The 18681-nt window shown below is 35.9% G+C and overlaps 1 protein-coding gene across 2 annotated transcripts in view; it reads right to left on the reverse strand.

Annotated features, from left to right (window-relative positions):
- Positions 1-18681, reverse strand: part of PKHD1 (PKHD1 ciliary IPT domain containing fibrocystin/polyductin) — a 770507-nt gene that overhangs the window by 13564 nt on the left and 738262 nt on the right. For both annotated transcript variants that reach the window (XM_007484081.2, XM_016431130.2), the window contains exons 65-66: positions 16577-16729; positions 6794-6931 (exon numbers count right to left, since the gene is read on the reverse strand). In XM_007484081.2, the coding sequence (XP_007484143.2) occupies positions 6794-6931; positions 16577-16729 (291 nt within the window). The remainder of the gene's footprint in view (positions 1-6793; positions 6932-16576; positions 16730-18681) is intronic.

An 18681-nucleotide genomic window follows, 5' to 3' on the forward strand; every position in this document is an offset into this window, starting at 1 on the left:
TAGATGCAGCAAAAGTCCAGACCTCTGTGAAAACCCTTCCATGCCAATGAAAAACAAAGTGCTTCAAGGGGACAGAAAACTAAATCTAACAAGACATAGCTGGGGACCCTCCTGCTGGATATTTAAAAAATCCAGAATTCTTGGGATTAAGGAAAAGGAAGAAGGAAAGTCCCAGGACCCCTCTCTCACCGACTGTGCGATGTCTCTGGTGGTCTCAGGCAAGGACACCAGCCCAGAGGGAGTGACATATTGGCACAGCTGTGCCAGGCTCAGGGCACTGACCACAGTCAGCAGGGAGGTAGCTGGAGGAGAAGCATGGAGAGGGCAGCTGAGTTGCAACCAATACTCTCCATTTTGCCCTGCCCCTTTCTAGAGATTTTAGCCTCAGGGCACTCCCCTATAAGCTCAGCCCTGGCTTATTTTTATCAATAGAACAGATAAGAAGCCTTCAGAGGGCAGGGAAGCTAAATCTTCAACACTTCTCACCCACTGATTGCTCTGAGAGCCTTGCTGACTAAGCTCCCAGGGCAAACACTCCGACCACTATAGAATACCTTGATAACAGGGTGGGAAGAACAGTTTCCTTTAGCCTCCACCTCTGCACCTACACCTTCAGTTTCTGCTGCAAGCTGGGGAAGATTTGACCTCATGGCTTATCATTACTCCATCACTGTGAATCTTAAATTTTCTCAGACTCTACCTTGGAACATTATCTTAAGGTTATGGTTAAGGTTATTCCCCATTTAAACAATGGAGGTACTTGGTCAGGAATGAATTTGGAACTTTAAAATTATTCCACCCATACTTAGGCATATTTTAGGGGAAAATAAAGTTGTAAAACTCCTTAGTGAACAATGAAGGTACTTAACTCATACTTATAGTGAGGCCAAAACCTTAAGCTAGGTCTATTTTTAGATCTAATACAAAAGGGTGTTAAGTACCTATGAAGGTCAAATTAATCACTAAAAGGTCAGGCTACTTGAAAGGGGCAAGTTTAACAAAGAGGTATGAAGTATTCAGAAGATATAATCTACCCAGAGAAGGTGAGAACTAAAAACTAAGAATGAGCTGTCCTAGGAAAAGCGTCTACTGTGATTGGTAGACGTGAAAATTTAAGGGAGGTAACACAAGAGAAATTTCCCTTAAAAGGAGCTGTCTGAACCAGTTCAAAGTAGTTTGAGTTAGTTCAGCTTTGGTAGCTGAGTTGGAGCTCAGACTAGTTGGAGAGCTGGGGTCTCTCTCTCTCTCTCTCTCTCTCTCTCTCTCTCTCTCTCTCTCTCTCTCTCTCTCTCTCTCTCTCTCTCTCTCTCTCTGTATCTGAACTTAGTTGAGGTCAGGAGCTGAACTGGAGGGTCTCTCTGAACACTAGAGTTTTGCCTGGGACAAAATCTTGTGGTGAGTGATTAAGGACTGACTAGTCTCTCTTAAAGCTCAGGCCTAGGCCAATGGTCTAGGCCCTTTCCTACTATTTTTTTCTTCTTCTTCTTCTTCTTCTTCTTCTTCTTCTTCTTCTTCTTCTTCTTCTTCTTCTTCTTCTTCTTCTTCTTCTTCTTTCTTCTTCTTCTTCTTCTTCTTCTTCTTCTTCTTCTTCTTCTTCTTCTTCTTCTTCTCTTCTTCTTCTTCTTCTTCTTCTTCTTCTTCTTCTTCTTCTTCTTCTTCTTCTTCTTCTTCTTCTTCTTCTTCTTCTTCTTCTTTTCTTCTTCTTCTTCTTCTTCTTCTTCTTCTTTTCTTCTTCTTCTTCTTCTTCTTCTTCTTCTTTTCTTCTTCTTCTTCTTCTTTTCTTCTTCTTCTTCTTCTTCTTCTTCTTCTTCTTTTCTTCTTCTTCTTCTTCTTCTTCTTCTTCTTCTTCTTCTTCTTCTTCTTTTCTTCTTCTTCTTCTTCTCTCTCTCTCTCTCTCTGTCTCTCTCTCCCTCCCTCCCTCCCTCTCTCTCTCTCTCTCTCTCTCTCTCTCTCTCTCTCTCTCTCTCTCTCTCCTCCCTCTCTCTCTTTCTCTCTCCCTCCCTCTTTCTTTCTCTCTCCCTCCCTCCCTCCCTCCCTCTATCTCTCTCTCTCCCTCCCTCCCTCCATCTCTCTCTCTCTCTCTCTCTCTTCCCCCCCTTTCTTTAATTCCTTCATTCTTATTCATTAAAATCTCCATATAACCCAGCTGACTTGGGTATTTCATATTTGGAAATTTTTTCCCATGGCAACCACTTATATTTGATATAAAATCAAGACACTAAAAATTATCTTTACAGTTTGGCAATTCAAAGTCTTGGAACCCATATTTTCATTGTCACAGTTTATGGCAACCACTCTTTTGTCTGTCACATCACTCTAATCTATTCAATCACCAGAGCAGAGAAGTAGCCCCTTCAGGACAGAGCAGTTCAAATGCACAGATCTAGCAAATAAACAAAGGAGCAAGATTACAGCCAATGACAGATAGGAAAGAAGGGGAAAATATGAGTAAACAACAGAAAAATAAAAAAATTACAATCAACAGATTCTATTCATGTAATGAACAAAGAGCAAGTAGAACAGAGGAGGACCAAGGAACAGCAAGCAAAAACACAGAAATTCCAGTGACCTGGACACAGAGTTTGGAAGAACTCAAAACACGATTCAAAAAACAATTAAGAGAGGCTGAAGAAAATTGGGGAAATAATTTAAAAAGCAAAACAAGTCATCTGAAAACAGAGGCACATGAACTAAAACAAGAAAATAGTGTCTGGAAAGCTGAATTGACCAGCATGAAAATGAGGCAAAGAAAATTAGAATCCAACAACTAGAAGTAAATGACTTCACAAGGCTGCATGAGCCTATAAAACAAAATCAAAAGAATGCAAAAATTGAGGAAAATATGAAACACCTCATTAATATAACTACAGACATGGAACATAGATCAGGAAGAGGCAATTTAAGAATTATCTGACTACAGGAAAAAGAAAAATCCTGGTCATCATTCTACATGAAATTATGCAAGAAAACTGTCCCAACATTCTCAAACAAGAAGGGAAAGTGGAGATTGAAAGAATCCACAGATCACCTCCTGCATTAATTCCCAGTTGACAACACCCAGGAATGTTATAGCCAAAATCAAGAACTATTAGACCAAGGAAAAGATACTACAAACTGCAAAGAAGAAGCCATTCAGATATCATAGAGCTATGGTTACAAAAAAACATAGGACCTGGCTGCATCCACACTTAAGGACAGGAAAGTATGGAATATGATATTCTGGAAAGCAAGGAAACTGGGTCTACCACCAAGAATCAACTACCCAGCAAAACTGACTATATTCTTACAAGGGAAAGCATGGTCATTTAACAAAATAGAAGTATTCCAAGTATTTGTAAAGAAAAGACCAGATCTGAACAGAAAATTTGATGCCCAAACACAGAAGGTTGGATTTGATTATTTAAGAGTGGTAGCCAGGAATTTAATTAATTCTAAAGAGATTTATTTTATAATTTATTTACAAAATATAGAGAAGAATGAAGAAGGACATCAGAGAGAGGATAGGGTAAGATATCTAGTCTATAACCAGGGGAGAGTTAAATTTAATCTTCACAAAACTAAATATTTTAATTCTTCAAAACTGGTTGGTCAAAAAACAAATCAAAGAAACAATTACTGATTTCATTGAAGAGAATGGCAATGAGGAAACAACTTATCAAAATCTATGGGATGCAGCCAAAGCAGTACTGAGGGGAAAATTTATATCCCTGAGTGAATATATATCAACAAATTAGAGAGAAAAGAGGTCAATAAGTTGAGCATGCAACTTAAAATTAGAAAGAGAACAAATTAAAAATCTCCAGATAAAAACTAAATTGGAAATCAAAAATCAAAGGAGCAATTAATAAAATTGAAAGCAAAAGAACTATTAAATTAATAAATAGGACTAGGAGCTGGTACTTTGAAAAAAACAAAATAGATACAGTACTGGTTAATCTAATTTTAAAAAGAAATAAGAAAATCAAATTAATAGTATCAAAGATGAAAAGGGAAACCTCACCTCTAATGAAGAGGAAATTAAGGTAATTATTAAGAACTATTTTGCCCAACTATATGGTAAAAAATATGACAATCTAGGTGAAATGGGTGAATATTGATAAAAATATAAATTTCCTAGATTAACAAAACAGGAAATAGAATACTTAAATAAATAATTGCATCTCAGAAGAAGAAATTGAACAAGCCATCAAGGAACTCTCTAAGAAAAAATACCCAGGGTAATGTGGATCCACAAGTAATTTCTAGCAAACATTTAAAGACCAACTAATCCCAATATTATATAAATTATTCGACAAAATAAGCAAAGAAGGAGTTTTACCAAATTCTTTTATAACACAAATATGGTACTGTTTCCAAAGCCAGGCAGACTAAAAATAGAGAAAGAAAACTTCAGATCAATCTCCTTATTGAACATAGATGCAAAAATCTTAAAGAGAATACTAGCAAAAAGACTCCAGCAAGTGATCACAAGGATTATTCAGTATGGTCAGGTAGGATTTATACCAGGAATGTAAGGATGGTTTAACATTAGGAAAACCATCACATAATTGACCATATTAACTAACAAAGCAACAGAAATCACATGGTTATCTCAATAGATGCAGAAAAAGCCTTTGATAAAATAAAAAGTTGATTTTTATTGAAACTACTAGAAACTATAAGGATAGATGGGTCTTTCCTAAAAATAAAAAAAAAACAGTATATATTTAAAATATCGTCAATAAGAACAGGAGTGAAGCAAGGATGCCCATTATCACCACTATTATTTAATATTGTACTAGAAACCCTAGCAGTAGCAATTATAGAATAAGAAGGAATTAAAGAGATTAAAGTAGGCAATGAGCAAACTAAACTATCACTCTTTGCAGAAGATATGGTCATCTGTCAGCCATTGTCAACCTTAAAGGAGGGAAAAGTCTGATCCCTTTGGACCTGAGGGGTCAAGGACTCAGACAGCCTCTGAGCTGATCCCCACAAATCTACACTCACACCTGCCTGAATCCAATCCTGGTTATAACTTGATACCATAGGTAGACTAAGAAATAAGGGATAAAGGAAAATGAATCCCTGGGTTGTCCCTAGAACCATCCAGAAAGAAGCACCTTTGGGGATTAGAGTTAGGGACTTCCCTTGAGCCTTTACCCACTTCCAGATTCCTTCTACCCTTCAACATTAAACCACTTCTAAACTGCAGTCAGAAAAAGGAAGATTATTATTTCACGGGACATAGAGGTAGCAGAACCAAAGTTGATTGGACAGTCTGTTTCTATCTGACCCCTGCTGTGCTTGTACCTCCAGGGGATCAGTGCTTACCACACCCTGGGGTATCTTTAACACCAATCAATTGAGGAGACCTTCCCTCAGGCTACCATCCTTGGCCCATTTTCAGGAACCCCATCTTTCCTGTGAATTATCCTCTTGTCCCAACTCTAGTGAGGTGCAGGAGGAGGAAGCCTGGCAGTCATATACCACCCAGACCTCTCACTTATATTCTCTCACTAGGGCATTGACAGTCACTCATCAGCCAACTAAATCAGCTTCCCAACTAACCATTACTGACCTAAAAACTAACCTTTACAGCTCTTTGTGGTGACAAAAAATTGGAAAATGGGGGGATGCCCTTCAATTGGGGAATGGCTGAACAAGTTGTGGTATATGTTGGTGATGGAATATTATTGTGCTCAAAGGAATAATAAACTGGAGGAATTCCATGGGAATTGGAAATACCTCCAGGAATTGATGCAGAGTAAAAGGAACAGAACCAGGAGAAGCTTATACACAGAGACTGATACATTATGGCACAATCAAATGTAATGGACTTCTCTACTAGCAGCAATGCAATGATCCAAGACAATTCTGAGGGACTTATAAGAAAGAAAGCTATTCACATCCAGAGAAAGAACTGTGAGAGTAGAAACACAGAAAAAAAAATATTTGCTTGATCACATGGTTCAATTGGAACATGATTGGGGATGTAGACTCTAAATGATCATGCTAGTGCAAATATCAATAATATGGAAATAGATCTTGATCAATGACACATGTAAAACCCAGTGGAATTGCTCATTGACTATTGGAGGGGTAGGGAGGAGACAAGATAAAGAACACAAATCCATAACTATGGAAATATAGTCTAAGTTAATTAAATTAATTAATTAAAAACATTTTCATATTAATAAATAGAGAAAAAGCTTTTGACAAAATATAATGTCCACTTCTGTTAACTAGAAAATAAAGGAATAAATGGTCCTTTTCTCAATATGACAAATTATATCTAAAGCCAAGAACTAGTAGAGTATATAATAAAGATCTAGTGGAATACTTTACAAGATGATCCGGAGTGAAACAAGGGTGTCTAGTTACTATTTCTATTCAATAGTGCTAGAAATGTTAACTATAGCAATAGTGTATGAGTGTGATAAGAAAAAGAAATTGAGGAAATATGTATAAAGAAGAAATAAAATTATTTTTTTTTATTATATTGTGAAGATGTACTTAGTAAACCCTAGAGAATTCACTAAACAAATGAAACAATCAACATCTTCAGTACAATTGTAGGAAATAAATTAAACCCATAGAGATGATCAATATCATAAAAATGAACAATTTTGAAAGACTTAAGTATTCTTACAGACTAAATAAGCAACCATGATTTCACAATACAAATGAAGAATTCTGGTCATTTTATGACAGAGAGAAGCTAGACTATTGGAGATGCCAAACATATCAAATATATTATTTTGGATGCAACCAATGTTGCTTATGTTATCAGAGATGTTTATACTTTGCTTACCTTCTTGTATCACAGTGGTCCCTTTCTTTGTCTCTTCTAATCTTTCTTGATTCCTAGTGGGATGTGAATTATGTTTAACCTGAGGATTTTTCTTCCTGTCAGCTACCTGAGGTCCAGAAGTCTCTTTGGTTTTTGTTTCTGTGCCAAAGAAAAACAAACAACACATTTGACAATGTAAGGTATGAAATCACATATCTTAATGTATTTTCTTAGCACAGAGCATGCCACTTCAAAATAATACTTTGTACTTTTAATATGTGAGCTATGCTGCCCAGAAAGGGAGTCTGACCTAAATTCTGAGTGACAGGCAGGCCATACACTCAAAACACAACTGGAGTTTTTGTTCATTTTGATCTTAGCACAGCAAGGGATCTTTTATATCTATAACAATTCTTTTGGAGGAGGAAACTGAGACACAAAGAAATTAAGCAATTTTCCCTGTTACCTTGATGAATAATGGGCAGATTTAGGACACGTACTCACTCATCCAGGGCAGAAAAGCAGAAACTGTTACCAAAGGGCTTGAGCAAGACTACCAGATGCTCTCCTACCTTTGTGTTGTCTGTAAGCAGAGAAATCCTGAACCTCTATCTTATTGTTAGACTGGCCAGTTAAGATAGTACTTGAGCTATGTGTTTCAAATGAGGGCAAACAAGATAGTCAGGTAAGGTCTTTTTTGTTGTTGTTGCTAAGCAGTTCAGAGTGAAGTCCAGTGGTCTAAGCGACTTTCTGGTGTGTCTGTTGATGTTTCATTATACTATATTTTACCCTGGGGAAAGACTCGTGCATCAGACAATGTCAGAAGCTGCTTATGGTCTTAGGCATGGCATGAACCAAATACTGAAAGGTCAACAAGAATTGAATTCTTGACCACATCTTTTGAGTACTTTCCTAGTTTCACAGGCAAGCTTCTTTCTGAAGACATGGGACTCTGGTAATCAGTGGTCATGGAGTATTTGCCTCAAGAACATACATGACTAGACCTATACTTTATTCAAGTCACAAACTAAGGGTAGCTTAGTGATATGGGTAATAAACATGTGCACAGAATGATTAAATAAGCCTGTAGAAAACCCACCCTCTAGATGTTTAATTTAAACACACAGCTAAACCATAGCTAACAACTAGCATATAGTTGTAGTCATTTTTATGAAACCTTTTCCAATTCCTTCCTGGTATCACTGGGTTCATGGTTAATATTTTCATAACACTAAAAGTCTACCTTCTTTTAACATAGCAATTATTGAGTAGAAGGAAAACTTATAATGATACCCTTTATTTATTTAGCACCTGACAATAATAAGGAGCTTTACCAAAGCCTTATGAGATAGATGGAATATATATATATATATATATATATATAAACACACACACACACCCATATATATATATATATATATATTACTGCCCTCAGTAGGGCAGGGAAAATTATTTTAGAACACACAGATCGTAAGGAGTAAATCTGGGACTTGAATTCAGTTTGTTTTTCTCTTTTCCTTTCATCTTAGAATTGATACTAAGGATCAGATTCAAGACAAAAGAATCAGGGCTAGGAAATAAAGATTAAGTGACCTGTGCAGCTTCACACAGCTAGGAAGTATCTGAAGTAAAATTTGAATATAGATGTTTTCTGGAGTAGAAAAGCTCTCTTTCTACTAAGCCACCTAGCTGTCCCTAAATCTAGTTCTTCAGATTCCAGAAAAGAAGGAAGTTAGTCGGGGGAGAAGAGGAAGGAAAAGGAAAAAGAGAAACAAGAAAAAGAAGTAGAGGAAGAGGAGAAATTTATTAAAGGGAATGTTTATAAATATATTAGGAGATCTATATTATGAAATCAAAGCTGAACATGTTTAAAATAATTAACATCTAAGTAATGCCAGTCAAGAAATGTATTGCTGAGATAGTTGGGTGGCTCAGTGGATCCACATTGAGATGATAACTGAATCCATGGGAATTAATGAGATCAGCAAGGGGAAGAAAGAGCATGTAGGGTAAGGAGATGTGGACTCAGAATAAAGCCTTAGAGGATGTCCATACTTTGTGGGCATGACCTGAATGAAGATCTAGAAAAGGAAACTGGCATGGAGTAGCCAGATATACTCAAATCTCATAGGGAAACAAATCTTCATATGTTAAAGAAACAATATTCAAAATATTTTGGAGAGCACAAGAAGTATATTGCACCAAAAATGGTCCATTGTCATAAAACAAACTGTTACCATTTGTTCACTGGACATAACATTTCACAAAAACTTGAGGAGGAATTTTTTAATAGATGATGTCACACCAAATGTTAAAAATTTCCAAGCAACATTGGGGGAGATTTCCAGTATATAACGTTGTGACTGGAAAAACCAAAATTCTGTAAGAATAGGATGAAATATATGTCATCCCTGTCATCAGGAATGTTAATGGATCTATATGAAGGATATTTTTCAGTAAGTTTTAAAAGAGTGAGTTTACATCTAAATACCTACATTCAACTACAAAAGTACTTATGTTATCAGTTTGTGCAATAGGACATAGAACATTGAAGAAAAATAAATATTTGCAAAAAAACAACTTGTACCAAGACTACTTCAGTCTGAACTTTATTTTAAAAGATGAGAAAAATGAGATAATTCACATGCAAAGGTTGACAAAATCCTATATTTTCTCAATATAGTATCTTATTTAATGACATGTAAGCTACATATATATTAAAACCACCATGTGAGAATGTGCCATAATTTTCCACATTTTTATGAGTGAAGAAATTGAGGCTAAGAGCAATCAAATAATTTTTGCCTAGGGTATTTGAGGCAGAATTTAAACATAAGTATTACTGATCACAGGTCCAGGGCTTTATCTACCTTCCAATATAGCCTCTACCATGATTCTATCATATATGATTCTATAATTTAATAAGTATTAATATTCTTTTGATAACAAAACTTAATTTTTTTGAATGCAGGAACAATTTCATAATGTTGTTTTAACTATAGCATTCAGTACTATCCAAAGGTGATCATCAAATAAATATTTGTTGAATGACTGATAGTCTGATAGATGAAATATTGTATAAGTCAAGTGGTTTATGCAACAGCATTCTTGATTAGGCATCACAATAGTCATGCTAATTTTGTTATACAGTTGTTTTAGTTGTGATGATTCTTCATGACTCCATTTAGGATTTTCTTGGCAAAGATTCTGCAATGGTTTACCTTTTTCCTTCTCCAGGTCCTTTTATAGATAAGGAACAGGATTTTTACTTGACCAGGGTCAGTGGAGGGAGAATGGGAATAGGGGTGGGTCTCACAACAAAGAGCCCCCACAGTAAATCCTAGACATTAGAAAAGGTTATCAGAAAGAATATCATTTGACCAAGTCTCAGAGCCAACTTAGATTTCTGAAAAATCAGGAATAAGGACTGGGGTGGAAGAAAATCTGAGAATGAGAAGAACAAACTGATAAAACATATTAGTGGACTTGTCGATTTTGTTTTCTTCTGCTTTCTTTAAGACAAAACTAGACTTTTATAGAAACAAATGCCATTTCTACACTAGCACCTTGGCACTTATTATCTGAGAAAATGCCAGAGTGTTTTGTATCTTCATGCCACTGAATTTTTGGAAAATAAAATAAAAATCTGCTGTGTCTGTGTATTTTCTAGTGATTATTTCAAATAATCCACTTTGCTGTGCCGGGGAAGAAACAGCCTAAGAGAAACACCTGCAATCGCGCATATAAGGGCGAACATTAGAAGGGCTCTAAATGTGCTCATGTTTCAGAGCATGAAGTAAACACATTCTCCACACATAGCCTTCAGCTCCATCCCTGTTGCCACTGAAGACTTGCTCATATTACAGTGGAAACTGTGTTAGCAAGAAGTGAACATCTTTCTCATTAAACAGGAGGCTGACACAGTTTCCCCAGCAAAAGTAGCAAGATGGCTGTTTGCAGTGATGATGGAGCTGTTAAAAGCCAGCTTGAAAATTCGTGAGAGTCTGACACTTTTGCTTCCCCACATGCTGAAGGCCACATGATCCAGCTATATTCATAAACAACAGGCAAGCCCCCCTTTAGCATTTGGTCTTTCTATCAAATATTTTAGAAGGAAGGTTAAAAATGACAAGAAAACCCAAGTGCTGGTCCACTTCCCTAAAAGAGTAAAACATGCCTGGGTTTCTGCTCCTTCATTGTACTATCTTTATTATTTTTTTTAATGGAACTAATATCTGTGGTTCCATACCAAACTTGCTATCATTATTGCTGATTATAACACAAATATTGTTATAATATGCTGGTGTCCTCTGAGTTATATGGGGAGAAATAAACAGAATTGGTGATGTATGTATAGTAGGGCTGGATAGAGACATAGGTGAATGTAAATGAGGCTGAAGAGAATGCTGGTGAGTCAAATGATTTCTGAAAATTATTGCCAAAGTTGGGTTAATGGCATTTTAAGATAGATGAGAGTGGGGGGGGGGGCGGGGTAGGTGGCTCACTAGATTGAGAGCCAGATCTAGAGATGGGAGATCCTAGGCTCAATCTGCCCTCAGACACTTATTTCCTAGCTTGGGACCATAGGTTAGCCCTTCACTCCCATTGTCTAGCCCTTACCTCTCTTCTGGCTTGGAACCAATACCCAGTATTGATTCCAAGATAAAAGGTAAGGGTTTTAAAAAATGTATGAGAATGTCTCAGTGTGGCTCAGCAGCAAAAGCTTGGAACCATATCTTCCTTACCCTTCCACAGTTTAATCCTGGCTTTGAAAACAATTCTATACGTGCCCTGAGAAAAGTCATGGGAGTTTTGCCAAGTGGGAAGAGAACCAGATTAGGAGCAAAGAAAAAGTGGATTTGGAATGTCAGTTCTGTCATCAGTAAAATGGGGAGAATAATACTACCTTAAGAAGTGGCACAGGATAGAGGATAAAGAATTGGATTCTATGAGGGATACCTCAGTTTGAGCCCATTCTTTGACATATATTAGCCATGTGACTCTGGGAAAGTCACTTGTCCTTCTCAATGTCCAGGACAGTCCTCAAATTAACATAAATGTACTGCAGGTATATATCTGTATAGCTAGAGAGATCTTCCTTCCTGAAAGTTCCCTATACTGATGAAACCACAGTTCTTGTTCCAAGGAGAGAAACATCATTTACCAACCTGGGCTAATCATGAAGATTCAAATGAAACTATATTGGACTTTTTTGATATATTGGTTAATTTTGCTATCCTTTAAAATCTTATATCTTCTTTGTTATGAGGAATAGAGGGGATAAAAGGAAAGATATATTGGAGGTGAAGGTGATATGAAAATAGGATATCAAATTATCTTAAAGAAATTAGGAGACTGATATAGTAATTTTTTTCTAAGCCTTCAAAAAGAGTAGTTTTTTTGTAGTTCCAAAAATCAATCATTTAATGCACCTATGTTATGGTTTGCCAAGCATCAAACATAAAAGAACCATGGTGGGATCCTAAGATCATATCTATCTGATTTCCACTAAGATAAAAAGAATGAAAATTATGGTGATCATCATGGTCATGGTGATTACTTAAATTTGTATATAGTTTTAAAGTGACATATACAAATATATATGATATAAATATAATTGGTTTCCCTTGGAATTTTATTTAAAACAATATTTAAAAACAATTTAAAAACAATATCCGTAGAAGTAGGTACACAGATTTGACCAGCCAGCTAAAGGAGTCCATGACACCAACACAAAGATGAAGAAGTCCTGCTCAAGATATCAACAGATCTACATATATCTAAGTCAATGATACTGCAGGTAGTCATTGAGTTCATTCCTTTGCCTGTAGGCATCAAAGGAACCTATTCTTAAAGATCTTGTAATGTCCCTTTCAGCTGAAATAAATTATGTGATTCTATGACTCTATGAACTACAAGAAAGAAAATGTAGGCATAATGGTAGTAAAAACCAAATGCATTTGCACTGTACTTTAAAATTTTAAAAGTATGTTCACACATATCATCTCAATTCGTCTTTACTCTAACCCTGCAGTTATTAGGGTGAATATTGACAAATGATGAAACAGATTCAGAAAAGTCACATGTCTAGTTCATGGCAGAGCTGGGATTTTAGAAGTGGTTTTGGTTTCCAGCCCCTGACTGAAAAGATCCCACAGTCTTTCTTGGAGAGATATTTCAGTGTCTCTCAACCAGTGATTTCCTTCATACATTTCAAAAGCTAGATACTTTATGTAGGATGCTTCTAGCTATCTCCTTCATTTGCTATGGAAATAAAAACATCAGAAACTTTAAAAAATCTTTATACATGCATAATACTTTATATTTTTAAAGGTTATTTCATAATAACCATCTGACTTGGATAGGAAAGATATAACATAGGTATATACTATATATTATTCCCATTTTTTAGGCAAGGAGATACAAATTGAAGTGAATTCCCAAGGATAGCATAGATAGCAAGAGATACCTATAGAAATAGAATAACAATAGAAAAACTGTGAGTTGAACCCGAGTTTCCAAATCAATCTATCACCAAGTCTAATAATTGCCTACTGTACTCCAGACACTATACTAGCTGTTGGGAGTGTATAATCACCGAAGAATAACTGTTTCTGATCTCATGGAACTTATATTTTATGGATAGGAAATTCATTCATAGAAAACTAGATACAGGACATATACAAAATGCACACACATTGATTTGGAGGTATTAACATTACAACTTGAGCAATCAGGGAAGTGGCAATTGAGTCTTGAAGGGAACTAGAAGTAATGATCATAGGTGAAGAACAGGTAAGGACATGGGAAATCTTGCAGTCACAGAGATGGGAAATGGAATGTTATATCTGAGAAGTAATAGCAAGTGGGTCAGTTTAACAGGAATGCAGAATATGTAAAGGCAAATGAGGCATAAACAAACTTAAAAGTTCAGTTAGAGCTAGATTGTGAAAGGTTTTAGATCATAGAAGAGATTATTTTAGGGAAATGGAGAATCATAATAGTTTCTCTGGGAAAAATAAATTTGGCATTGGTATGGATGATGGAGTAGTGATGGGGAGAGCCAATATATTGGGTAAGCAATTAAGAAGCTATAGTAATAGTTCAAGAGAAGTAATAAAGGCTTACATTAGGGTAATTGTGGTATGAATGGAGAAGAAAGGAGAGATATAGAGATGTTAGAACTGACAAGACTTGGCAACTGATTGGAAATGGGGAGAGGTGAGAAGTGGAAGGGTGGAATAAAAATAATCTCAAATAACTTCTAGATTGTACATAGTTCCCTTACCATAAATATGTTGCTTCTGACTTTTAAGATACTACACCTCAGGTGCAATCCCACTTGGAACTGTCCTTAGTACCTGGGACCTCTTCATCCTGGAATATCCATCTATCTATCCCTGCTACTCCTCATTGAAACATCCCTTCACAATGCCAGTCTCTTCTCCCATTAGCGAGTTTCTCTACGGTATCTCTATTTCAGGAAAGGACCAAGACCAATCCACCTTCATTCCTCTCCTGGTCATGTTTCTTGACTTTCTAAACTTTAATGCCATAGTCCACAGTGAATACCTTCTCCGTCCTCCCACCCAATATTGTTTGTCAGCTCCTTTTTATGTGTTGTTTTCCTCTATTAGAATGTAATCTCTTTGAGGGTAGATTGTCCTTATTTTTGCTTGTGTTTTATTCCCATGCTTAGTGTATTGTGTAGGAAAATACATGTGTTTTTTTAAATTAAATTAATTTTTTTAAACCCTTACCTTCCATCTTGGAGTCAATACACAGTATTGGCAGAAGAGTGGTAAGGGCTAGGCAATGGGGGTCAAGTTATTTGCCCAGGATCACATAGCTGTGAAGTGTCTGAGGTCAGATTTGAACCCAGGACCTCCCATCTCTAGGTCTGGCTCTCAATCCACTGAGATACCCAGCTGCCCCCAGAAAATACATGTTTGATAAATGTTTGTTACCTACTTGACTGGGGGAAGAGGAGAAGTAATTTTCCTTGAAAAAAAATTGGACATGCTGATTTGGAGATGTCTGAGGAACTTTTATATGGAGATGTCCAACTAGCTGGTGGAGGTATTGGACACTATATCTGGTAGTCATCTACATAGAGAAATTGATGAGAGCTGATGCATCACAAAAAGTGAGATAGTGTAGATACAGGAGAAAACCTAGGAAAGAGTCCTCGATATACCTCCCCCCAAAAGGGGCAAGGTATGGATGGTGATCCCATGAAGACCAGGAGAATGATTTTGCCAGGAAGGAAGGTAAACTAAACCTTGCTGTAAGAGTAATAAAAAGGGAAGATTTGCCTTCCATAAAATGCTGCCAAGGAAGAAATCATCCTTTTAGTTACTAAAAGGAATACAAAGGAAGGGAAAAGAAGATTGTTTTAAACTTATCAGGTTTTAAGTGCAACAGATCAAGATTTGTGAGAAATGCAACTTCATGCATGTATGTGACATTGAACCTTTTATGGTGGGACAAAGGAATTTGGCTAATATGTACCAGATATAGGTCCTTTTTGAGCTGAAGGCTCAAGCTAAACACCATTACATATTCCAGGAAAGAATATGATATTTATTATCATTTGGTGTCTGTAATACAAGATAAAACTATAACTAAGATATTCTGTGTCGTCTGAAGCCACTGGCATTCCATACTTCCTCTGTACAATATCAGTGAAAGCCTGAGCCAATAAAAAGGCCCATTACCTAGGATAGGCTCCAGAAGGGTCTGACCTTCTCCTACTCACCATGGCATTACTTTCTTTAAATTCTCTCCAACCATCTTTCCTTTCTATACTTTCTCAGAGCAATCATGAATATTACTTAGACTATTAGTTAGGGGATAATAAGTAAAGGATCTCCCTTCTATTCAATTCTTCCCCTTTGTGCTAGATATTATTTATACCTCGAGAATAAAATCAATGACACCTTTTTCACTTTTCGACAATTTGTTTTTTTAAAACCTTACCTTATTTTAGAACCAATACTATATACTGGTTCCAAGTCAGATGACCAGTAAGGGCTGGCAATGGGGGCTAAGTAACTTGACCAGGGTCACATGGCTAGAATGTGTGTGTGTGGTCAGATTTGAACCTAGGACCTCCTCTCTAGGTCTCGCTCTCAATCCACCTAACTGCCCCCCACAGTATATTTTATATCATTATTTTATATTATTTCAGCTTCTAAAATGTAAGAACATATTTTATTTGACTTCTATGCAAATATTTAAAACTGAGGGTTTGCTTTATGCTCAAGAAATGGCAAAGATGACAAATATGAACATAGTCAATACTGGTGAGGCTGTGGGAAGTCAGACATATTATAAACTGCTTCCAGGAGAAGATAAATCCTACATAGAGCTTCACCCTACTCATAGAGGGAAAGAGGAAGCTTCTTAATTTGCAGATGGTCTACCTTTGTTTAGGTCAGAAGCTCCTAACTTTAATGTACCAAGGACCTCCTTTTTCAGCCTGGTAAAATGTATGGACTCCTAAAGACAATAGATAATAGTCATAAAATAAAATATGTAGGATTACAAAAACAATTATATTGAAATATAGTTTTTAAAATATTGAAAAAACAAGTTGATGAACCCTAAAGTCTATGAAGAAACTGAAGACTATGTACTGAAGAAATGGGCTCATCAGGTTATATGTGGACAGTTATCCATACAGAATTATGAGATTCTATTGGTGAATATAATAAATATCCTTACTTATTAGGAACCAAGACATTTTAGTTAATTATTGAATTCCACAGAACAGTACTTTCTTTTGGGGTTACACAAACTTACTTTTGCTTTTTTTAAGCCAACAAAATACCAGAAAGCACAAAGCCATCCATGAGGCAGCTGAACACAAAACAAGAGCCATGAGAATGGTAGATTTCTCTCCCTTGTTAACAGGAAGCACTGCAAATGGCTCAGATCGAACATTAAATTTGGCACCTGAAAATAAAAATTAATAATTAATTTTATTTTGCTACAAAAAAACAATATAACTATAACAAATGATTTTATTTCTGAGAAACTCTCATCTTTCAAACATAGCATTCGTTCATTTATTTGTGTAATAAACATTAATTGAGCATGTCCTGTGAGTAGCACATTGTCCTACATGATACAAAATATACTAACCTTGAATTGTCATGGTCTCTACCCTCATGGAGGTTACCATCTAAAAGACAGGAGGAATCACTCCTTTTTTTTTCCATTTCTACATTCGCACAAAGTATTATACTTACATTCTCTTCTTCATTTCTTGAATAATTATGAGAAAAGTAGCCTGGTTTGGACCTCTCTGAAATTCTTCACTTGAATCATTTTTATGCATGCATAACAAAAACTTCATCTTCTATAGTATTTGCACAACTCTTGACTCTGACATTTTAAAAAAATCCCCTTTAAAATGGAAGATATTCCACAGTAAACATGTGCAAATGGATGAAGTAGGGAAAAAAAATAAAATAAGAATAAAGGAACCACAGCTACACAGACTAAAAACAAAGTAGAAGTAAAAGAAAAAAAATCCCTGTATGTATTTCAGATATGAGGAGTCAAATGATCACAATTGTTCAACATTCAATAAACACAAGAACACAAATAACAAGAAAAAAGATAGTATATTTGACAAGACATCCTGGGAAAATGAAAAGTAGCTTTGTCTAAAGGAAGTTGAGACTGATATCTTAAACCATACCACAGTAAATTCTAAAATGAAATAAACATAAGTATATTAATAAAAAAAAATAGAAGAGACCAGAAAAAGGGAACCTTTCACAAATAGAAGTGTGTGTGCAGGAAAAATCTATGAGCAAACAAGTAATAAATGAGATACTTGCTGAATATAAAAAAAAATACCCTCAGAGTTTCTGAAATTTGCATGGAAGTTAAATAAAATGTATTCTTGAGGATCTGCTCAGAAACTGGGTAGTTGCAAAAACAGAATGTGGGAGAATGAGTCTCTCCTGTATTTTATTCTCAAGGAGTGCAGAGGACAGAATTGACTAGAAGAGACATGATTTAGTTTTGATTATATAAAATTGTTAAAAATTGTTTATTTTCTAGGTAGCTGAGTAGATTGAGAACCAGGTCTAGAGATAGGAGGCCCTGGGTTCAAATATGATCACAGATACTTTGTAACTGTGTTATGGACAAGACACTTAACATCTATTACCCAGTCCTTACTTAGGTAAGGATTTTTAAAAATTACTTGCTAATATTTGAACACATCCAATGTGTCTAGAATATAAAGAAAACTCTGACATTGGGAAATACTTTCATGTCACACTTTGATAAAATTCTGATTCCCAGGATGAATTGAAAATTGACAAAAATATGCAGACTAAGAACAATCCTGTGATAGTTAGGGAAAAGGATGTGAACAAATAATTTTATTAAAGGAAGAAGTGAAAAACTATCCACAATAATAAAAAATACTTCAAATCTTAGATGAAAATAAAAATTTAAAATTTAATCATGGATTTCATAGTAAATAAATTGTCAAAGACAGTAACATATGGAAATAGTAAGTTGGTGAAATTGTCAGGGTGACAAATCTGCACAAAAATGAAAAGGAGCAATTTGTAAGAGAGAGAAAATCAGATCCAGCAATGTAAAGGAACTGCCCAAGTGGGGGAGGGCAAGAAGACTCAAAATTCCAGAAAGGAACAGAGTTGCTGGGGGGAAGTTGAAAAAGTCAGCTCACTTCTTCTTGTCAGCTCTCCTGGAGTGGATGGTCTGAGAGAGGACCTCTGAAATAGAGGATCCTTCTGGACATTGACTACCTTCTAGTGACCCCCTAAATCTCTGTTTCTAGCTGAAGACAAAAAGTAGGCTGGGACTTTGTAGAAAGCTATCTACTAAAGAAGATTTCTCTCTATTCAAAAAAAAAAATAGTC

The sequence above is a fragment of the Monodelphis domestica genome, chromosome 2 (genome assembly GCF_027887165.1).
Source record: "Monodelphis domestica isolate mMonDom1 chromosome 2, mMonDom1.pri, whole genome shotgun sequence".
Classification (NCBI taxonomy): Eukaryota; Metazoa; Chordata; class Mammalia; order Didelphimorphia; family Didelphidae; genus Monodelphis; species Monodelphis domestica.